This window comes from Dasypus novemcinctus, chromosome 8 (genome assembly GCF_030445035.2).
Source record: "Dasypus novemcinctus isolate mDasNov1 chromosome 8, mDasNov1.1.hap2, whole genome shotgun sequence".
NCBI lineage: Eukaryota > Metazoa > Chordata > Mammalia > Cingulata > Dasypodidae > Dasypus > Dasypus novemcinctus.
In genome coordinates, this window is record NC_080680.1 from 90,633,480 (window position 1) to 90,654,909 (window position 21,430).

A 21,430-nucleotide genomic window follows, 5' to 3' on the forward strand; every position below is an offset into this window, starting at 1 on the left:
CCATGTTGCCTGTGTGCAGATCTGTGAGCCTCCGCGTGTGCCCAGGTGTGAGTGTGTGTGAGTGCGTGTGAACATGGACCCCTTCCCTACAGGGCTGAGCGAGCCCCAGAACTGTGGGTTCTCCCAGATGGGAGATGAGAGCCTCACCCCCTCCGTGGTCCTCCGAGAGCTCAGAGCTGGGGCCAGGCAGGTGAAGGCCAATTCTCCTTCCCCCGAGCCTCCCTGTGTGCAAAGTGCAAGGGGCACTGGGCTCGGGATGGATGGCGGAGGCAGCCTGCTATGGGGAGGGGGCTGTCACTGAGCTTCCCAAGCAAGCTAGAGGCTTGACACTGCCGGGCCTGCGCCACCCGGCCCTCTCCTGGCAGCCTCCCAAGACACCCACTTGCATCAACGCCTTCTCTTAAGGGCTCTGTCGCCGGCTGGCCTGGCCCTTGGAACCTAGTGCCCCCGTCCGCGTGGCCTCCCTGTGAGTGCCCCAGGAGCAGGTGAGCCTCTGGCTGGGGGCAGGAGCCCCAGCTTCTTGTCCCCACTCGGTCCTCTCTGTGCGACCTGAGACAGATTCCTTCTCTCTGCGTCTCCCCTTCCCCAGGAGGGAAGTGGAGCTTGGCTTTTCTGCAAGACTCTCCGTGTCGTGTCACCGTTTACTCTCTGCCTCTTCCTGGGAGCTCTGTCCTCTTCCCTTGGGCTTTGCATGCCACCACCCTAGTGACGCTGTCCCTTATCATGGCAGGTGCGGAGTGCATCCCGGCTGTTCCCCCCACCCCACCAAATCAAGGCTGCTCTTCCTCCCAGGCAGTGGGAAGCGCCTGCCCAGCTTGGCTCATCCCAGACCCCGGCAAGCCTTCTCGGTTCCGCAGTTTCTGCTGAGTGATCCTGAACACGTGGCTCCCCTTCTCTGAGCTTCATGTCCCTCATCTGAGAAATGGGTCCCTAACGATGCCTGAACAGGGCTGGGTTGGAGCGTGCCTGCCTCTTTCTAGGTAGAGAACTCCTGAGACCGGCTCTGCGTCTGTTCCTGTGTGCGCCACACCAGGCCAGGGTGGGCTCAGCCAGCATCTGGGGAAGTTTGTGGGCAACGAGCAGCATTGTCCTGGGAGTCACCACACCACCGCGGATGGGGCATCTCTGGCACAAGGGGCTCTCCAAGGTCCCTCCTGGCTGTGGGTCATGAATGTGGGGGTCCTTGTGGGGCAATATGATGGAGGGGGCGGAGCCTGGGCTGGACTCAGGAGAAGCCCCAGAACAGGAAGTGGTGACCCCCCAGGGGCCGGCAAGAGTTTACTACAATCAAAGCCATGGCCCTTGACCTAGAGATCATTTGCAAGACAGGGAGGATGGAGCAGACCAGTGCTCCTGTTCTCAGGCCCAGCTGTCACTGACTGACTTGCTATGAGACCTTGGGCAGGTTCCTTCCCCTCTCCTAACCCAGGTTTTCCAGCTGTGAGATAAGAAGGGCAGACTAGAGGACCCATTCCTGAGGTTTCTTCCAACAGAAAGAGACTGGGAGAGAAGGGCCAGGTCCCTGGGTGCTGCGGTACCATCTGCCTTAAGTTTCCTGGCATGACTTAGACTGTGCATGTGCAAAAGGGGAAAAGGGAATTTTCTCAAGAAACCAGCATGGCTGGCCAAGGGAGCAGCAATGAGATGGCACAGATCCCTGGTGGACAGAGGCTGCAGAAGGACCATGGACATCCCCTGAGATCCTTGATGAAGCTCTGTTTGGAATAAGAGGAGCACAGAAGGGCCAGGTTGGCTGCTCAGACCTCAGGGGTGACACTGACCCACATCTCCCCTGCTGCCAACTCTGCCTTGGTAAAGAGCATGGTGAGGTGGAAATGCAGAAGCTTGGCACTGGCTAGGAGGGTGGAAGAGGGCATTGGGATGCTCTGGAGGAACGCAGGGCTCTCCAAGGGACAGAGGAGCCAAAACACAGAGATTTTGGGTGAACTTTGAGGATTCCAGAGAAGGCTGGGCAGAGGGGCCCAAAAGTGGAGGAAGATGCCTCCTGTCCTTATTTGCTCCAAGGTTGGAGCAGGAAGGCCTCAGGATGGTGGCCTAGGACTAGTGTCCCCAGGGGCTGGCACAGAGAAAGTGGAACAGGGTCCTTCAGCCTGATCTCACCTCCCTTTGGACAGGATCAGAGTTGGTTAGATTGGGGGTTGGAAGCTGCCATAGTGTTACCTGGCTTCCAACAGGGCATTTGGCAAGGTCCTTTGCAATCTCCTTGTGGGTAAGGAGGCTGGAAATGTAGCTGGGATGCACTTCCAAGGAGGACATGGGCCAGCGACAAACCAAGTGGCCCCTAAGGTGCAGTCCTGTTCCACATCTCTTCCACCCAGACTTTGGGTGAAACACATGGGTGACTCCTCACGTGGGAGGATACGCTTAAGAGGGAAAGCAAACAAGTGGTCACAGAGTTGGGGTGCTGGGAAACTCCACAGGCCAGAGTGAATCAAATAAGGTGAAGGAACAGGAATAAAAGTCAAGGTCCTTCACTCAGTGTGTCTAAACCACAAATGTCCACCCCCTACCACTCACCACCTACACACGGAAGAGAGAAGGGGCTAAATTATTCTATGTGTGCAGGGGCCAGGGGATTCTGTGACGAAGGGCAGGGTGAGTTTCCAAGGTCAGGCGGCCTGAACTGCTCGCTGGCTCTTGGGGCGCACTAATAGAGGACTGCCTAAAACAGGGGGCTCACAGGCCTGCCCCCTTTTGGCTGGCTGACATCAACAGGAAGATTGGGTTGTGTCTGTTCCCTACTTTTGGAGGGAAAACTGGAGCGTTTCTGAGGATACAGTTTTCAAAGAAAGAGCTGGAAGAGCTGGAAAGGCCAGGACTCAGGGCTAACAAAGGCAGAGGTGAAACCAGGAGGAAAGGGCAGCAGACTCGGGGCTCCCCAAGGCAGTGAGCTCCGTATCCCTGGAGGTATGCAAACAGAGGCAGAGGTGGCCTGGGCAGGAGTCAAACATTGGATGGAGTGCCAAGCAGGTGACTTTTGAGGTCCCTGTACAGCTTGAGGTTCTGTCATCTGGTCTGATCCCACCTGGTTCCAGAGGCTCAGTCTCCGTTGCTGGCACAGGTCGGGTCTGGGGCTGCCCTGCCTGCCCAAGTGGCCCCCTTGGGCCGAGGCTAGGATATATCTGGGCCCACATGCTTCAAGCCCACCCCATCCTCTCCCCTTTCTCCTCTGCTGTCTCATGCCCACAAGGAAAGGGGTCCCTGGCCCTGCCTGGCCTCCTCTCTCTGCCCATGGCCTGCTTTCCCCCTCCTGCAACGGGCGGGGGCAGACCCGCAGGGCACCTCTGGGTCTCAGGACCCTCTATGCATCTACGTGTCTGCTTGGGGGTGCCTTGAAGTGTGCGTGTGCTTACATGTGAGTGTCAATGTCCCTAAGTGTCTGCCTGGACTCAATCTCCCCTCCCCAGTATTCCCTGGTGACTCCCCTTCAGGGTAGAGCCGTGGCAGCGCCCCCACTTCTGCTCCAGGTTCCAGGCTTGGAGGGGCGGCCCTCGGCCAGGGTGCCTCCGCGCCTTCCCTGGTGGAGGAGGTGGGTGATCGGGACGGCACCGGCCACCGGGCACAGGTACATTCGCTTCTCACAGGTGACAGGTACCGCGCCACAGCATCGGCTGGGGGCATGCAGCGAGGGCCTTGCCTTGGCCCAGGCCTTGGAGGTTGGCTGGACACAGAGAGGACGTTTAAAAAAATAGAGAGAATTTAAGCTTCCCAAAAAAGAGACGGGGAAGGGCGAGGAGGCGATGGGGGCCGAGGTGGGGCTGGGAGGCGAGTGGCTGTCGAGAGCTCTGGGTCCCTGGGGTGGCAAGGTCTCTGTGGGCAGGACTCAGCCCCTGCCCGGGCTGCGCCCGTCTGCCTGCCCGGCCGCGCCCAGGGGGCCCTGTGGCCAGGCCCAGCCGGCCAAGGGGAGGGCACCGTATGGCTGTCTGTTGCGACTGTGTGGGCGGCAGGGCCGGGAGGGCGAGGCTGGCCTCTGGGGCCCGCCGCCCACCCCTGGGCCCTCGCCCCAGTGTCCGTCCGGCTCGGCTGGCTCTCAGGAGGCGAAGTACGAACTCTGCATGGAGTAGAGCCGGTCGATGGGGTTCCCCACGCGGGCCTGCAGGGAGCCCACGTCCGAGGAGCCCAGGAAGCAGTCGCTGAGGCTGGTTAAGGAGGTATCGCTGTCGATGTCGTGGAAGATGGAGTCATTCCCTGCGGGGCAGAGGGGGCGTCAGGACCGGGGCTCGGGCTGGGGCTCCCGGGGGCCCTGCCTGCCCTGTCAGCCCTGCCGGGGGCCAGGGAGGGGCAGGCTGACCCGCCAGCTGGGCCTGGCCAGAGGGGCAGAGGCCACCCCCTTCCCGTCAGGAGGGGGGCAGTGTGGCCGCGCTGGCCGGGCCTGCTGGGTCCAGGGGTGGGAGGTGGCTGTCATGGCCCCAGGCCTGTCCTGCCCTCCCGGGCCAGGCAAGGGGGTCGGGGCAGTGCTGGGGGCAGGCGGGGGGAGGGGGCGGCTTACCATAGGGGTTCATGTGGTCACCTGGCATTTGGGGCGGCGTGAGGCCCTGCTGGAAGGGGTCGCTGCTGCCGTAGGGGCTCTGCTCCATGGCCACGATCTGCTGCTGCGGTGGGGCCAGCGGCGTGTAGGAGGCCATCATGCCCTCCATCCGGCTGGACAGGACCTCTGGGGACAGAGCACGCCTTCATGGCCTGTCTCGGCCCACGCCGTCCTAGCAGACGCCTGTGGCCTGGCCTTCCCGGGAGCCCCCATGGAGTTCTCTATCGACCCCACACCCCAGGGTACCCACTGCAGCACCTCTTGACACCCCCAGGGGTGCCTCCCTGGCTGACGTTGCCTCTGGCCTTCCTGGGCCCCCAGATATCCGACTCCCCTTGCTTTCCCCAGACACACCCTCCAGCTCCTCTTCCAGAATCAGTGCACGAAAAGCCAAACAGTCTTCCCCTCCTCCCTCCTTCCTCCCTCGAAGAGCCCTGCCCTCAAGGAGCTCAGGGTCACTGTCAGGCCACAAACAGGGAGGCAGATGCCTAAGCAGGTAGCAAGGACTCAAAGGGGGCACCCCACGTTGGGGAGCACCAAGGCGGGGCCCTAACCCAGGCCAAAGAGGGCCAGGAAGGCTTCCCAGGAGGAAGGGGCCCCCGCCGACGGTGAACAGGCAGGGGCATGCCAGGCTGATGGGCAGCCGGAGCAAAGCACGGAGCAGAGTCAGCCCCGGGCCATCAGGAGGTCCAGTTGAGGGATGGATGTAAAGAAGAGAGGAGGTGGGACGTGGTGGGGAGAGGAGGGGGGGGGGGCAGAGACCCAGACAGGAGCTGAGAGAGAGGGAGGTTGGCTCTGGGGCTGTAGAAGCCGGGAGAGGGGCTTATCTAGGCTGCCTGGAGGCCAGGGGCAGAGCTCTACGGATCCCGTGGAGAGGCGCTGGGGCAGGCAGAGGAGGGGCCCGCGAGACACTGGAAAGGAAACCACTGCCCAGCTTGGTGGGTGCAGGGCAGAGAGGGTCAAAGGCGACTCCTGAGCCCCGGGTTTGGGTGACTGGGGGGATGGTGGCGCTGTTTACTGAGGCGGGCGTTGTGTGCAGGTGGTGGTGTGTGCAGCAATGAGGAGTACAAGTGGGGGCTGCGACTGCTCCAGGGACAGTGGAACATTCGCAGGGAGGCAGCGTCCTGGAGGCAGCTGGGAACACAGGAGGGGCAGATACTCGGGAGCTGGCTGGGCCACCAGAGGCAGTCCCGTAGCCCCAGGAGGCGGGGCTGTCCTGGGAGGGGGCGCCGAGAGAGAAGAGAGGAAGAACCGCCCTGAGTCTGGCCTGCTGGACGGAGCTGCTGGCGAGCCCCCAGCCTCTGCCCAGGAGCCGCTATCTCACCTGAGAGCCGCAGCTTTGGGGCCCCCACCCACAGGCCCAAGAGCTCCTGGCGCCCTCCCTCCAAGGTCTTGTTGTTTCCTGTGTGTGGCCTGGGCCCCTGGCTTCGGGTCCCCACAGGGCCTGCAAGACGGTCCTGGCCCAGGATTCTGATGTGGCAAAGCCCAATGTTGGGGGACCTGGCCCCTGCCCCTTAAACTGGCCCCTCACCACCCAGCAGGAGCTCCCCCTGGCCTCCTCAACACTCTGACAAACTTGGAGATTTCTCCGGAGACTTCCACTGAATTCGGCTGTGAGAGGCAGGGCAGTGTCACTTTTAAGCACAGGCCTGGGGTCGAGGCCTGGCCTTGCCTCTTGCTAGTGAAGTGGTCCTGGACAAACCCCTTAGTCTCGCTGAGCTGCAGTGTCCTCATCTGTGAAATGGGTCCTGACAAAACCTTTCCTCACAGGAAGGGACGAGATTCGAATGAGGCGGAGCTGCCGCTGGCTAAGCCCCGAGCTCCGCACACGCCGAAGGTGAGGAAACGGTTACCAGTTCAGAAACTGTGCCGCCCACCCTGCCGTCTCTCCTCCCTGGGCCACGTCCCACGGTCCCCACACTCTCTGTGGCTCTCAGCTGGTCGCAAGCCAGAAGTTCCTGGGCTGGGAACACCCCTGGTGGAGGAAGTTTCCTTGGCAGGGTTGTTCCGGGGACTCTGAGCGCAGGGTCCCCGGCCCCTGGCCCTGGGCACGGGCTGAGCTCCGGCTCACCTTGGCCCAGCCGCTGGGAGTTCTGCTGCTCCTGCTGCTGCTGGTGCCGCCGCGCCAACTTCTTCATCTGCAGCGAGAGCACGGTTCACAGCGGCCTCGGCCCCCCGCCCGCCCCGGCTCCCTCTCCCCCCGCACCACGCCTCGCCTTCCCGCCTCCCTGCCCAGCGCTGTGGGCTCTCACCTTCGCTCTTTGGTTCTGAAACCAGACCTGGACCACGCGCACGCTGAGGCCCGTTTCTGCCGCCAGCGTCTCTCGGACCTGGCCCAGGGAGAGGGAGACAGGTCAGGCCCGGCAGGGGCAGGGGCCGGGGGTGGTGGCGGGGGGCCTTCGGGATGGATGGGGAGCTGGAGGGAGGTCCCTGGCCCCAGAAGGAGGGAGGGGGCGGCGTCTGGAAAGCCGTTGGGCTCGGGGTGCCTCTCCGGGGCGCAGCCCTCCAGCCCTGGCCCTGCCCACCCCAGCTGCGCCTCACCTTCCGGCAGGGCTTGGAGGAGACCTCAAAGGAGGCCTTGAAGGCCCTCCGCTGCTGAGTGGTGAGGATGGTCCGGGGCCGCTTGGGCCGCCGCGGGTCCTTCCCGTCGTCACCGCTGCCCTTGCTCTGGCTGCCCTGCCCCTTGGCGGGCTTCATGTCCCCATCGTCGTCCTCGCTCTTCACTGTGGGGACCACAACCCGGGCTGTCAGGGGGCCCCGGGGGGTAGTCCCAGGTCCCAGCCTTGTGCCCTTGGAGTCTGATGCCTGATGGAATCCCGTCACCCCCCTGCCAACACCTGCCATGGCTCCCCAGTGCCCTCAGATAAAGTCTGACTCCTCCCCTGGCCCACTGGCCCTGCCTCGTCTGACCCCTCATCTCCTGCTGCCCCCTACCCCAGGTGCCCATCTGCTAACACCCACTCCTCACTTCCTCATCCTGGGCACAGGGGAGGCCTGACCCGAGGGCCCCAGACCTGTTCTGCTGCCCAGACGTGCAGGCACACGTCACACACACACACACAGGTGTGCCGTGGATAAGCACAGGCACAGATACACACGCGTTCCTGCTGCTGCACACGAAGACGCCCAAGTGTTCAGGAGCCATAGATACAGGCCCACGCGGGGAACATGCAGGGTCACCCGTGGACACATCCATGGGTTGTAGCCATGCCGCTGTTCGTGGAGACGCACGGAAGTGTGCACAGGCACACTGATGCTCACACATGTGGGCAGATCAGCTGACCTCGTCGCACCAACAGACCCCCTGCAGAGAGGTGCTGGCCCCTGTGGCCTTGCTGTGACCCTGGGCTTCCCTGGTCCCTCCTATCTGGGATGCTCCTTGTCCTGCTGGCCCCTGGCATCCTGGAGACCCAGCCCAGCATGCCAGTCTTAGAGAAAGCCAGTTCCCACCACACCAGTCCAGTGCCAGCCAGGCCCCAGGGCCGGAGAGGAGACCCCAAGGAAGCTTATTCCCTGACTTCCAGGCAGAGGCACACACCAGAATCCTCATGCAGGACTTTCCTGGTCACAGCATCATACACACGCAGAGGCACACCTGCCCACGGGCCCACGCACCTACAGCCTGGAGGTGTGTGCCCACACAGGCCCAGGCACACGCAGCTCACAGACAGACTCGCCCATGCATGAGGGCACCTGCTCACAGGCAGGGACATCCAGGCAAACGCTCGCAGCTGAACAGGCACACGTTCATGTGCACACGGAAGCACAGACACCTGTGTACTCACCCCGAGAGGCCCACACCACCGTGCACACACTGCCACTTCCATGCCCAGGGTTTTGGGTTTCAGAGATGCCAGCCCTGGAGGGATGGCAAAGCCTCCCACCCACCACTGGGCCTCCTGCTGCCTCCTCACCGGAACTGGCCCCCTTTCTCCAGGCCCACCTGGGGACTCCCTCAGAGCATGGGCCCCGTGGAGGGTGCAGCTCTTGTCCCTCTGAGACACCCCTGCCCCCAGTTTTCTAGGGCAGGCCTGGTACGAATGGGCCGATGGTCCCCAGGTGCCTCTCCTTAAGACTCATTCCCGGACGGCCCCACCCTTCCTGCCAGGAGGGTGCCACCTGGCATAATCCTTTTGGGGCTGGAGCAGAGTAGAGTGGCGCTTTCACCCTGGGAAATGAGGTCTTTCTCCCTCCACCACAGGACCCCAGGCCTCTCACCCAGCCTGGAAAGAGAATTGCTCAGGGCTGTCAGTTCCCCACCGCTGAATGCTTCAGGGACCCAAGGAGGGGAGCGCTTGAGAACCCTGCATCACTGGCCTGCAGCCCTGGTTCTGGCAACGACCCCTGCTGTGCTGCACCACGGGGGCCATGTCAAGGCAAGAGAAGGTGGGGTGGCAGGCCAGAGGGCAGGGGCTGTGTGTGTGTGTGCAAATCGTGGTACATGTGAGCCTGTGTGCAAACATGTGCGTAGTCATATGTATAGGTGCTCCATGCATATGCTCTGGCTTGTGTGTACATGTACGTGTTTGCAGGTATATACATGTGTGCACACTTGGGTGAGGATTTTTTGCTTGCTTGGGTATGTTAGCACATGTCTGCACATGTACAGATGCATGCACATATATATATTCCTGATATGGGCATCCATGTGTGTGTTTTCACTCATGTCATCATATGCACATATATGCACAGGTGTGTGTGCCCCAGGTGGTGGGGACCATAGGTTCACAGGTGCGTTTTGTGTGTTTGTGGAGGAATGTACATTCGTGTCCTTGAGTGTATGAACATACTAGTACACACATGCACTTGTGTGTGTGTGTGTGTTTTCTGTGTGTAGCTCAGGTCCCGGGACCGGAGGCCAGCCTGCCCTGGCCACGACACCCCTCTGTAACACTCTGCCCAGTCCCCAGCTCTCCCAGCCACATGCCCCCCAGCTCCAGGCGAGGACTCACCGGAGTCGGACTCGTCGGGGCTCACAGAGCTGAGCAGGTCCTTCTCCTTTTCGTAGTCACCTTTGCACAGCAGTTGGCCCTCCTTAAGCACAAACTCATCGCCCTTGCGTAGCTGCCGCTCACATACGCAGCAGCAGAAGCAGCCCAGGTGGTACACGCATTCCAGCGCCCGCATCACAAACTCGGTGGGTGCAATCTTCTCCATGCAGCCGCTGCACTTAGCTGCGAAGAGCCTGCGGGGGCAGAGTGGGCACGATGGGCTGGGTTCAGGGCTCCCTCGCAGAGGCCACAACCCCGAGGACCTTTCCCTCCTGCCACCTTGACCCTTAGTCCCAACGAGGAGAGACCCTCCCTGGGCATGGAGCCAGAGGATGGGAGGGCCCTGCAGCCCTACTTTTCTGGCTCACAGGCCCCCGCAGCCCCACAGTGGGTGCTGGGCCCCTTGCCCTGAGGTGCCCTCTCCTGGTTTCCTCAGTTGAGTCCCCTTCCCACCCAAGGCACAGTGGCCACTAGAGGGCAGTGTGCAGGGGCAGCCTCTACCTTCCCTGAGGGCTGGGTTGACCTCGGTCGGGAGGGGAGGGGCTGGCAACCTGCAGGTCTCATCCACCCTCACCCCGGGAGTGCTCAGCCGCCTCCCTGCTCCTCCCACTCCCCCACCCCCACATCTAAGCAATCCCCAGCTCGCTCCAACCCACTGTCAGTCTGGGTCCCTGCTCTATTGCCTGAACCACTGCCCCAATCAGTTTCGCCCCCTCCCACTCATCCCCCAGAGGGATCTTTCTAAAACACACCCGTGACCATGCTGCTTCCCTGCTCCAAATTCTTCCGTGGCTCCCTAGTGCCCTCAGGAGAACACCCAAGCTCCTGCGCCTGCCATTCCAGGCCCGTCTGGATCTGGCCTCTTCTCTGACCATCCTCTGCTAGCATAGGCTGCAGCCCCATGAACAGCCTGCGGTTTCCCGGAAGCACCCTCCTGTCGGCCATTCCACATGTTCTTTCTCTGTCCCTTGACTTGCCTAATGCCTACTTATCCCTCTGTTTCAGTGTGGGCACCTCCGCCATGAGCAGACGTTTGCTGAGCATGTGCCATGTGCCAGCCACTGTTCTGAGCACTTTACATGCAGAATGTGTTCATCCTCGCAACCACCCTATGAGTCGGGGATGGTTAGCACTCCCATTTTAGAGATGAGGAAACTGACCACTTGCGCAGGGTCATGTGGGTATTGGGTAATGGAGTGGACCCCAGAGCCTGGGCTCGATATGGTCCCCCCGTAACAAAGCGGTTCCGTCTCTGTAGACAAAGCTGGGTCAGGGCTCAGAGGGGTCTGGGCGACGCAGCCCCTCCTCTGCTTATGCCCCCTGACCTCTCCTCCTGGCTCCCCCGCCCCCGTTGCGTGCCCTGCTCTGTGGGAACTCAGCCTCAACAACACTTTGATGGAAAAATTTATGAAGAATCAAATTATTGCTGCTGGGAGGGAATTAAAACCATTTTTCATTCCCCACATCCCCGGGCCACGTCTGCGGGCGCCACCTTGGGAGCGCTGCGCATGTCCCATCCCTCTTTATGGCCCGCCGTCACGGGCACAGATTACAGCTGCAATTCTCTACTAATCGGTTCTGGAACAGAAATGGCCATAAATGTGAGGCACTTTGCCTGCCTCCCTTCCCGGGGCTGCCATCGGCGCCGCCCATGGCGAGCCTGCGGGGTGTGGTGGACGGGGTCAATCCCAATTCTGTCAGCCACCCTGGCACAGCCCAGAGCACTCAGCTCAGGGGGCATCCCCCAGTGATCCCCGCACCCACCTCTATTCTACCTACAGGCTCCTACTCACCCTGCAAGACCCACTTCCAGCACCACCTCCTCTGGGAAGCCTTCTCTGATGCTCCATTCTGGGGGAGCATCCCCTATGCCCCCCCAAGCCACCCCTCTGGCCTCAGTACCCTCAGCTGTAAAATGGGGATGACCTCCCTCAAAGGGCCGTTGTGAAGCTTCAGTGACCCCGAGCGAGTCACCGCTCGTCTCCACTGGGGTTCCACGAGGTGGCACCTGACGACTTGCTCCTGAAGGAGGCCTCCCTGAGTGCTCGCTAAGCAGGTCAGTGAAGGGCGGGGTTAGGCTGAGGCCAGATGGGCAGACCGAGCGCTCAGGCCAGGCTGCCTGCTCCGGGCAGGCAGGTCCCCACGGCACCTTGGTGAGAACTAGCAGACTTCCGAGGGGAACGTGGGCTGGGTTTCGGCTCTGATTTGGCCCTTTAACTGGGCACCCTTGTGCAGGGTACAATTTGCCCCACCGTCCATGGCAGCTTAGGGCAGAGTCCCCCCCTGCTTCTCAGTTCCTAAGGAAGGAGTCCAGGGTTCCAAAACGTGCTGCTCTGACACAGAGGACGCGCCTCCCCTGCCCCTTCCCCCATTGCCCTTCTCTCTCCTCCCGACCTGCTGGCCCCACTGGGGTCCGCGGCCTGGCCTCTGCGGCCCGTGAGTGGACAGGCACTGGCTGCGCCTCTGCCAGCATGGCCGGGTCAGGGTCCCAGAAGCCTTCGGCTGGGGGAGCAGTAGGGCGGGTGACCCGCACTTGCTGCCGACTCCACCGAGCCGGCTGCGCTCAGAACAACCGCGCTAATGCCTTGGCAGCAGGGGGTCGATTGCTACTTTCTCCAAACTCATCAACACAATCTATTATTAATACTTCTCCAAAGGCTCTGCGCCGCCATTACAAAGGCAGCGCCAGCCACTCGGGGCATCATCTGTTATCTAGATTGCAAAAACTCGGGAAATAAAACAAACCGCACACACTTTATAAACGGAATGTGCCATCCGTTTGGTCTCCAAGCATCTCTCTACCCAATAAAACATCGGGGGGGACGGCATGAAATACTCGCTCCCAATTACAGGGCTGCCTTTGTCTACCACGTCGGGATGAGAGCTGCTAACGGTGGAGGTGGGAGGGTTGGGGTGCCAGCAGGGTCCCCCAGTCTCTGCAAGCCCCCATCCCCCAATCCCCTCCAACTTCTCTGACCCAGCCATTGGGAAGGAGGCCCAGGCGGGTGGCGCTGGAATCTGATGGACTCTGGTTCGGTGCCTGGTCCCACCACTTGCCAGCTGGTGACAGGCAAGCCTTTTTTTTCTCTCTGAGCCTCGGTTTACTTATCTGTGCAGTGGGCTCAACAACGCTGCCTGCTTTGCCCTGTGAAGGTGCAGGATGCCAAGCAGTGGGCATGGGGCGTGTCCATTGGTCTGTGGTAGGCTTCAGGAGGCCGGGGCGGGCTTCTCCTGTGTGAACGCTGCCCATATTGGCCGGGGACTCCGAGTTGCTCGGACTGAAAGGCTCCAAGCCTCCCTTTTCTCCTCCAGAGCCCCCGTGAATGGCCCTGACAGAGCAGAGCGGGCACTGGATCTGCAGCCTGGGTCCTGGTTTCAGTCCTGACTCAGCCACTCACCAGCTCTCTGGCCTTGGGCAGGCCTGAGCCTCAGTTTGCTCCCCTGTAAGTTCCCACTGGGGCTGTGCTGGGATGGGTGTGTTTCTACTCCCACATCGGGCTGGGAGGCCAGGACGGGCAGGTCCTGCAGGTCAGGGGAGGTGGGGGTGTCATGGAGAGACTCTGGAGCTCCAGCCCCTCTCCCATCTTCTGCAACGGGAGGAACTGGCACTGCCCGTGGCATCCCCTCCAGCTGCCCTGTCCACTTGGGTGTCAACTCCTCCTACCCACACTCCTCCCCTAATCTGATGCTCCAAATCTAGGGGCAGCCACATCACATCACAGGCACACAGGCCTGTGGGCAACCTACATGACCTCCCCATTCCCAATTTTTCACCTAAACTGCCAAGCCTTTGCTCATGCTGACTCTACTACCCCACTCCCAACCCTTGCCTGGCAAACACCTGCTTTTTTGAAGGCTTTTGCTGGGGCATCACTTCCTCCAGGAAGCCCCCTTTGTCTAATGAGATGCCGCTCTCTGTGCGTTCCCTGTCCTTGCCTCTCCCTCTCCATTGTAGCACTTATCCTAAGGACTCTACTTGATATATTTCCAGGTCCACTGGCCCCTTCCCCCTTTTGGCCTGGGTCACCTCTGTATCTTCAGACACAGTTGTGCAGTAAATGTTTGTTGACTGAATACTGAACTAACCCAGCCCTGTTCTGCCTCTAAAGCAGGGCAAGTCAGTCTCCATTCACAGTGTGGTCTGGTGGGAGCCCCGTCCCCTGCGTTGGGGAAAAGTGCCACCTAGGAGGGAAGCAGGGTGTGGGGCTGTGGGAAGGTCAAAGGTATGGGAGTGGGCAACCTGAGGTTCTATCCTGGTCCCATAACTTTCTCGCTGTGTGACTCTGGGCAAGACATTTAACTTCTCCGAGCCTCAAATCCTTCATCTGTAAAACGGGTGTGAGCATACCCACCTGTGGGTTTGTTGGGAGGGTTGAAAGCATGCAGAGCCCTTGGCATCACGCCTGGCGCGTAGAAGGAACTCAACGAGATCTGATGTCATCTCTCCTCTGCCCTTTTTTTGTCCCACATGTCTCCAAGATGCCTTTGTTGATCACCTTTGCTGGGATCCAGGGATTTACAGGTCCTGACCTCACCTCCCCCTCACCATCACCCTGGGCTCTGGACTGGCCCTTTCAGCTTCTGTCTGGTTCTCTGTTGGCCTGAGCCAGACAAAGCACTCCTGGCTCATTTCTCTGTCTGTCTCTTTAATAGTTTTGAGTGCCAGTAATGCTGACTTATCATTTCGGTGCATGGTCTCATTAAATCCTCACAGAATCCTAAAACTAAGATGCTAGTTCTGTGCCATTTCCCAGATCAGACTACTGAGGTACAAAGGATGCATTACTTGTCCAAGGTCATGCCGCAGTGCCGCAGCAGCACCACGATGCGCTGTCCGTTTCATGCCTCCAAGTATTTCTGTGCGCATCAGTCACCCCTGAGCTGTGGGTACCACAGCCACGTCTGTCTGCCCTCAAGGCTGTGTACCTCCCCCAGCAGGGGCCCAGCCACACCCGAGTTCTTGCTGCTTAGCCTGAGCCTGGCCCCCAGTAGGGGGAGCTGAGTGTGTTTTGTGTTTTATTTGTTTTCAAACCAAATTGAACATCTCCCCTACACAAACACATCTTTTTCTTTTCCCTGGTGGCGTCGCTGTGATTTTGGAGTGAGAAATTCCACTTTCAGGGATATCCTACCCTTGAAGAGTCCCAGGCTGCGAGAATTCTCTTCTGAGTTCTGGTGTATTCGTTTAATGCTCAATTTATTAAACTCACAAAGCTAATATACAAATCTCTGAAAACAATTTTTCTAGAGGATTTGAACATGGACTAGAAATTTGATTAATTAATTTCTCTTAAACCATTGACAACTGCAGGGACAAATATAGTACGGATGATTCTTTTATGTCCAGCTTCAATAAAATTGGTTTCCCAATGTCCTGAGGACATTCCAGCTTCTCCACACAGGCCTTCATCCCCAGAACTTGGGGTCCCTTCTCCTCTATGAGCCTCTATCCAATGGGGTTAATGATAGAGGCTGCCTTATAGGGCCACGCACATGGGATGGGCTCAATAAGTAGGGGCCAAGATTGCTCTCATCATCCTTCCAAGAGTTCCAGCACCTGGTCACAGTTCTTGCTGAGTGGAAGTTCCCCTATCTCCTCCTCACTGGATTGCCACTCCCACACCCCACCCCAGTGCTTTACAGTTTTGAAGGTCCTCACCAGGTTCTCAGAACAACTCATACCCCATGTTTGTGCTCTCTGCCTTCAGCGGGCCTCCCCCAACACTCAAGATAACTTTAGTTAGCCTCTCCCTCGCCTGCCCCGGCAGTGATCCCCAACCTCTTCCGCCCTCCACCAGTTCTGCAGCCACTGTACTCCTGCTCAGCAGACTGCATTAACATCTATTTCATAGACCAAACAGAGGCTGGAGGGAAAACATTCTAAATTTGGTCTTCCCTCTTCACCAAGGCAAATCAGATCGTGTTCCCCTTTGCTTCAGAATGTCCAAGAGCACCCAATGACTTCAGCAAAATACACAAAGACCTAATTGTGGTACTCAAGTCTCCACCCCAGCCCTGTCATACCTGGCCTCAGGTCCTCTGTTGTGGGTGTCCAGCCCTCTCTCATTGTTCCCTGAACACGGCAAGCCCCTTCCTTCCTCCTTAGCATTTAAAACTCCATCTGCCTCCAATGCCTGTCTTCTCTCCTTTCTTTTGATTCTTGTTGAACTCCTCTTCATCCTTCAAGACCCAGTTCAAATATCACCTCCCTGGTGCCCACCGACCTGCCTTTCTCTAGCTGTTTGTGTTTCTGAGGCCCCCACTGACCTAGAAATGAGGAACTGGGTCTAATTCACTCCCAGGCTCTGTCATCGAGGAGGTTGTTTGTGTGTGCTTGTTGAATGAATGAACAACCTTGTGAGAAATGAAATGGGTGACCAAATACGACCAGAGAATATTGGGTACTCTGCTTCTAGGGGTCTGAGAATGCCACCATGTAACAAGATAAGCGAAACTGCCTTCCCCTCACCTGTTTCACAAGCACACAGCTTGGAGTCAGTTTACTAATTTTTTAAACAGTAAAGTTCTATGCATGCCTCCTATTGGGCTGAAAATACTGCAGCACCCCTCCCCCCCACTGCACCCCCATCTCAAGTACAGAGGAAGGTCCAAGTGCAGTGTTTGTGCTAAATGATGCACCCCTGACCATAACTGATTGGCCCAAGCTCCTGGGGCAATGTAACCCCTGGGACTATGGGAACCCTCCTTCCTCCATGGAGACCATCAGGCTTGGCCCCTGCAAGCACAGCCCTTCCGTCCCCACTGGGTACCCCTCTTGCATTCACGCAGCAAACAGCCATAGAGGCTGACTCTGAGCCCAGCCTCATTCAAGATGCTGGGGAACCGTCAGTCCAAATCTCATGCCGTGGCAGGTCAGGTAGGGTGATGGGGTAAGCTCAGCATGCTGGGAGGCACGAAAAGGGTGAGGGTCAGTCTGGAGAAGAGCTGGGGACTTCTTGGAGGAGGCTAGGAACTTGGTTCTGGAGGCAGAAAGGGTAGGTTCGAATCCCACCTCTGCTAATTACTAGCTGCCTGACCTTGGGGCATGCCACCTCCACTCTCTGAAAACTGGGGCACACTAGGGCCACCTCGTAGGTAATCACGATAAAGTAGATGCGCTCTCTGCCCTTTGCCTCCCCGGTAAGTCGCGGGGAGGATCATGGGCTGGAACTGTGGTAGCGCCCTCGGGACAGCGCCCCCTACCCGGTGCTCAATAACGGTGGCTGTTATCAGTCCTCGGGCGACATGGAGGTCTGTGATGATGACCGTGACCATGACTATCGAAGGATGAGTTGGCGCTCACCAGGAGCCCCGGGGAAGGACCCTGGACACTCTCGGGGGGCCTCAGCTGCTGCGCATGCCAGCGGGCGGAGCTGTGGGGCGTGAGCAGGCCCGAGTTGCCGCCTGGCCTCCTCCCTCTCCGACTGACATCTCCCCCACGTGCCTGCCGCGTCCTTATCATTCCCCGCGTAGCTGTTTTTTATTTTGAGACAAAAAGGAGCCTGTTGATGGGGATCCAACTCAAACCAGCTGCAAACATCTGCTTTGATGCGGCGGCGGCGGCGGGCCGGGCGCGCGGCGGCGGGAGCCGCAGGCGGGGGCCCCGGTGCGCGCGTCAATCACGCGGCTGGAATGCGCGGCGCGGCCGGGCGCTCGGGCCCGCGCTGGCCTCGCCGGGCCTCCTCCGCAGCCGCGCCGGGCCGGGGCCGAGCCTGCCGCGAGGGCTGCCCCGGCGCTTCCGGCGGGCCTGCGGGCGCAGCGCGCAGACGCAGCTGTGCGCGCCCGCCGGCTCCTCGGCCCTTTGATCTGGGCCAGGGCGCTGTCGGGAGCCCCCAGCCGAGGCTGGAGGTCACGGGCCAGGGGCAGGGAGGGACGGGCACAGCCGGGAGCCCGGGTACCATCCGGCGGCCAGCCTGGCCAGGCACGCACACATTCGGTGAGCACCACAAATATTTATTTAGCACCTACTATGTGCCAGGCACTGTCTGGAGTCTGGGGATAGAGCAGTGAGCGAAATGGACGCTCCTTCCAATCCCGCCCTCTTCCACCATGGAGCTTGCGTTCTAATAGGTGAGGGGACGGGCAAAAGCTGGAGCAGTCTATAGAATACAGAGTAAAACAGGTAAGTGGAAAGTGATGGTGAAAAGCAGGTCAGGGAAGAGCCACAGGGGTGGCAAGGGCTTGCGATGTTAGGAGGGGCAGCCAGAGGCATTCCTGAAATAGGACATAGGACGGAGGAGTAGAGAGCAGAGGAAGGATACCTGTGGATACCTGGTGAAGAGGCCTCCGCACAGGAGGGAGCTCTCCGAGGTGTTGGGGGAGTGAGGAGGAGGCGCTCGTGGCTGGAGCGGGTGAGCAGCAGGGGAGGGGGCAGGAGATGCCCGCAGAGAGAGAAGTGGGTGGTGGCAGTTCAGTGGGCATTTTCTCTCATGAGATACGAGCAAAGTTGTGGGCAGAGGGGGGCACGATCTAACTTACGTTTTAACTGGATTCCAACCCAAAGGCAGCTGTGTGGAGAAGCGGGTGGGGACATGGGAGGCTGAGGAAGGGGGGAAGCCGGGAGACCCACTGGGAGGTTATTACAATAATCCGGGCAAAAGATGATGTCTGCTCAGCCCGGATGAGAAGGGTGAGGTGCTGTGAAGGGCACTGACCCAGGATATGTCTTAAAGGTCAGACGGGCATAGAGGGTGTGAGTGAAAGAATGGCGGCACGGAGGAGTCGCAGGCTTGGGGGCCTGAGCAACCAGGAGGAGGGAGTTGCCTTGGAGTGAAATGGAGAATGAAATGCAAGAACAGTTGGGGATTTGGGGCGGGGAGGAATCGGGAGCGGTTCTGGACCGAAGGCTGAGCTGCCTTCGAATCTGCGGCTGCATAGACAAGCTTGGAGTTCAGGGAGGGGCCCAGGCTGGAGATACCCATTTGGGAGCTGCCAGGGGAGACACACACACACATAAACACACACTCCTACTGAGCTAGTTGCTTTGCCCACATGTCTGACCCCTGGGGGTAGGCCCAAACTCTGCCCTAGGAGTGCCTTTGCCATTTGGGGGTGCTAGGGTACCCTGGCAGGAGCTCTTCTGCCATCAGGAAGAGCCAATGGTCCAGGACAGATGGGAGGTAGAGGATCACTTCCCTCTGGCCCTCCCCCCATGTGCCCTTGCAGCCCAGGTGGGGACACTGAGGCTGGCAGGAAGAATGGCCTGAAAGCCGGGGCCAGTGAGGCATCATCAGAAGGTCAAGGCCACTTATTGAAAGTATGACCTGGGCCAGGCACTGAGCTATGGGCTTTACCTGTACTATTTCATTAACCCTTGGGTTGACTCTCCTCCCTCTTCTTTCTGTTCCTTCATTGGTGAACTCAATTCATTTGATGATTCGTTCATTCATTCATTCATCTAACATTTATTGAGCACCTACTATGAGCCAGGCTGTGTGCTGGGTCCACAGTAGGGGCCTTTTCCTCCCCTTTGACCTGATTCCAGTTTCCCCTTCCTTATTCTCACCTGAAGTCACCAGCTCCTGGTTGCCAAATCCAGCAACTATTATTATTATCAATAATATTAGTATTAACTAACATTTATGGGGTGTTGCCTACTTCCCAGGCCCTGTGCCTTATTTGCACACTGACTCCTCCCCACAAGACCCTTATTTTACAAGTAAGGAAAATGACACTTGGAAAGTGAACCTCAACTGCTCAGTGCCATAGTTGGGATTCGAAGCTGATACTGGGCTCCAGAGCTCCTGCTTGTCCCTTCTTCCTTTGGTGCTTGGCTTCCTGGACCTCCCTGTTTTTGAAACCCTCTCCTGCCCCAGCCTCCTCAACCCTGCTCACCTCTGGGAGTGAATATCCCACATGCCCTGTCAGCTTGGAGCTGCTGGGCCCCTGACCTGGGCTGGTACTGAGGTTAAAGAGGCGGGGGGCTGTGCCCCCAGGAGGCTGACAACACAGGTGGAAGATGCCAAAGCTCCCACCACGAGATGTAGAGGTCTCTGGGTTCCTTGCTGGGATCCTGGGTGGACAGAAGAGGCCCAGCCCAGAACTGTGGGTCCAGGAAGGGCTGAAGGAGCCAAGGCAGGACCAGATGAGGTGCAAACTTGGCCAAGCAGAGGAAAGGAAGGAGAGGGGGCTCCAACGAGTGCAGAGGATTTCAATGGGGGAAGTGGTGGGGCTGGGATGAGAACTAGGGTGTGTCTGATTCCTTTGTGTAGGGGCAAAAACGGAGGCCATTCTAGGAGGGAGAAGTTGAAACAGCAAAGGCAAAAAAGAAAATGGAAGCTATTTTCAGGGTTAGGAAGACAGGATGTCAGTCAGTTTGAGCACAGGTGAGAGAGGAAAAGGGTCAGGCTGGAGGCTTTAAATGTTGGACTAGGGAGGATAAATCAGTTCTCTTTGTTCCCATTTATCCATATCCATCTGCCCACTCACATAACCATCTACCCAGCAAGCCAGCCAGTCACCCACACATTCATTCACTGGACACCTGTCCATCTAACCAAACATCCATCCTTCCATCCACCCTTCTACCTACTCATTCATCTATCTATCCATCAGTCACCTCTCCACTCTCCCATCCATCCATCCATCCATCCAAACATCCATGCATGCATGTGTCAATCCATCCACCCACCCTTCCCTCAAATACTTAGGCACTCACCCTGTGCCATGAGTCCTGCATTTAAAAGAGCAGAAACTGCCTTTTAAGCCTCTCACTTTAATATAAGACTTGTCGATCCTGAATTTGCTAATTACCCACCTTGGCCAAGTGCTGTGTTGGGTGATGAAGAGTTGGGGGAACAAGACACAGGGGCTTGAGGTATAATGGGGGACAAGGTATTCCAGGAGAAAAGAGATCTCAGGAGGAGAAATCCAGGGCACCACTGGAGTGCAAACCAGCTGACCAAGCGGCTGTTTTGGTCTCATTGTTTTGACCTGAAGGGCTGGGGACTCCCTGTATATAGACCGTTAGCATTTTAATTAAGCTTAAAACACACCCACACCCACACACATTGATAAACTTCCTTCGAGCAAGTGTTTTCTGGAACAAGCTCCATTAAGGCAATTTAATTTTTTGATCATTTTTTTCTAGTGCAGTTAAATAATTTACGTTTCTATTTTCATTTTTATTTTACTAAAATTATTTTCATTGACATAAATTATTTTCCACAAAAAACTTTCACTAAATGTTTGCTCTGTCGTCAGGTTTGTGACCATACTGGATTTAACTGATTACCAAGATTTGTCTCATGGTTAATTTGTAGCCAGTGACACACTTTACCATGTGCAGTTTCACTCTTGTCAGTTGTGTTTTGTTCTGATTATTTTACCAAGTTTAATTTTTCTCAGGCTCAAGTAGGAGGTTTTCAATATTACCAACAAAATTAACAAAGTTTATTATTACAAATTTTACTAACCAGCCAGTGAAAACACGCTCAGGGTCAAAACCATGGGGTTAAGACAGCCAGGCGATGCCAGATGTTGTGTGCAAATGTCCAGCTCCGGCATTCCGCTCCTTCTTGCCCTTCAGAGACTCAAAGACAGTGGCCATATCCGCTGAGAACTCCCTCTTGTGGTCAAGCCCCCCAGGTGCGTGCGGCTCTTCACTCTCTGGTCACCCTCTGAATGAGCCTGAGTTTGACAGCGCGGCCCTTAAAGCGCAGCGGCCAGCGATGCAATTCTCCAGAGACCAGAACCATCTCCTCCTTCAGTCCCCACCCCTCTTAAGGCAGCCAGGGAAGGTGCCCGTTTGTTCGCTCCTGTCACTGAGGGCCTCACCGGCTAGTCTCTCTCATGAAACCTCGACGAAAGAGCCCCCTCCCCATGTCCCTGTGCTCATGCTAATCAGGTTTTGAACCCAGGTTCCCAACCTGGCTTATGTTCCTATTAAACG

At 58.1% G+C, this 21,430-nt stretch overlaps 1 protein-coding gene across 2 annotated transcripts in view; it reads right to left on the reverse strand.

The window, feature by feature from the left end:
• Window positions 1-3,859: 3,859 nt before the first annotated feature.
• Window positions 3,860-21,430, reverse strand: part of LMX1B (LIM homeobox transcription factor 1 beta) — a 77,809-nt gene continuing 60,238 nt past the window's right edge. Inside the window, exons 3-8 of one of the 2 annotated variants that reach the window (XM_058302359.2) lie at window positions 9,502-9,734; window positions 7,091-7,272; window positions 6,802-6,879; window positions 6,621-6,687; window positions 4,532-4,675; window positions 3,860-4,209 (exon numbers count right to left, since the gene is read on the reverse strand). In XM_058302359.2, coding sequence (XP_058158342.1) covers window positions 4,052-4,209; window positions 4,532-4,675; window positions 6,621-6,687; window positions 6,802-6,879; window positions 7,091-7,272; window positions 9,502-9,734 — 862 coding nt within the window. In that variant the 3' untranslated portion in view covers window positions 3,860-4,051. Of the gene's footprint in view, window positions 4,210-4,510; window positions 4,676-6,620; window positions 6,688-6,801; window positions 6,880-7,090; window positions 7,273-9,501; window positions 9,735-21,430 lie in introns of both variants that reach the window. The other variant, XM_058302358.2, reaches the window with a different exon arrangement.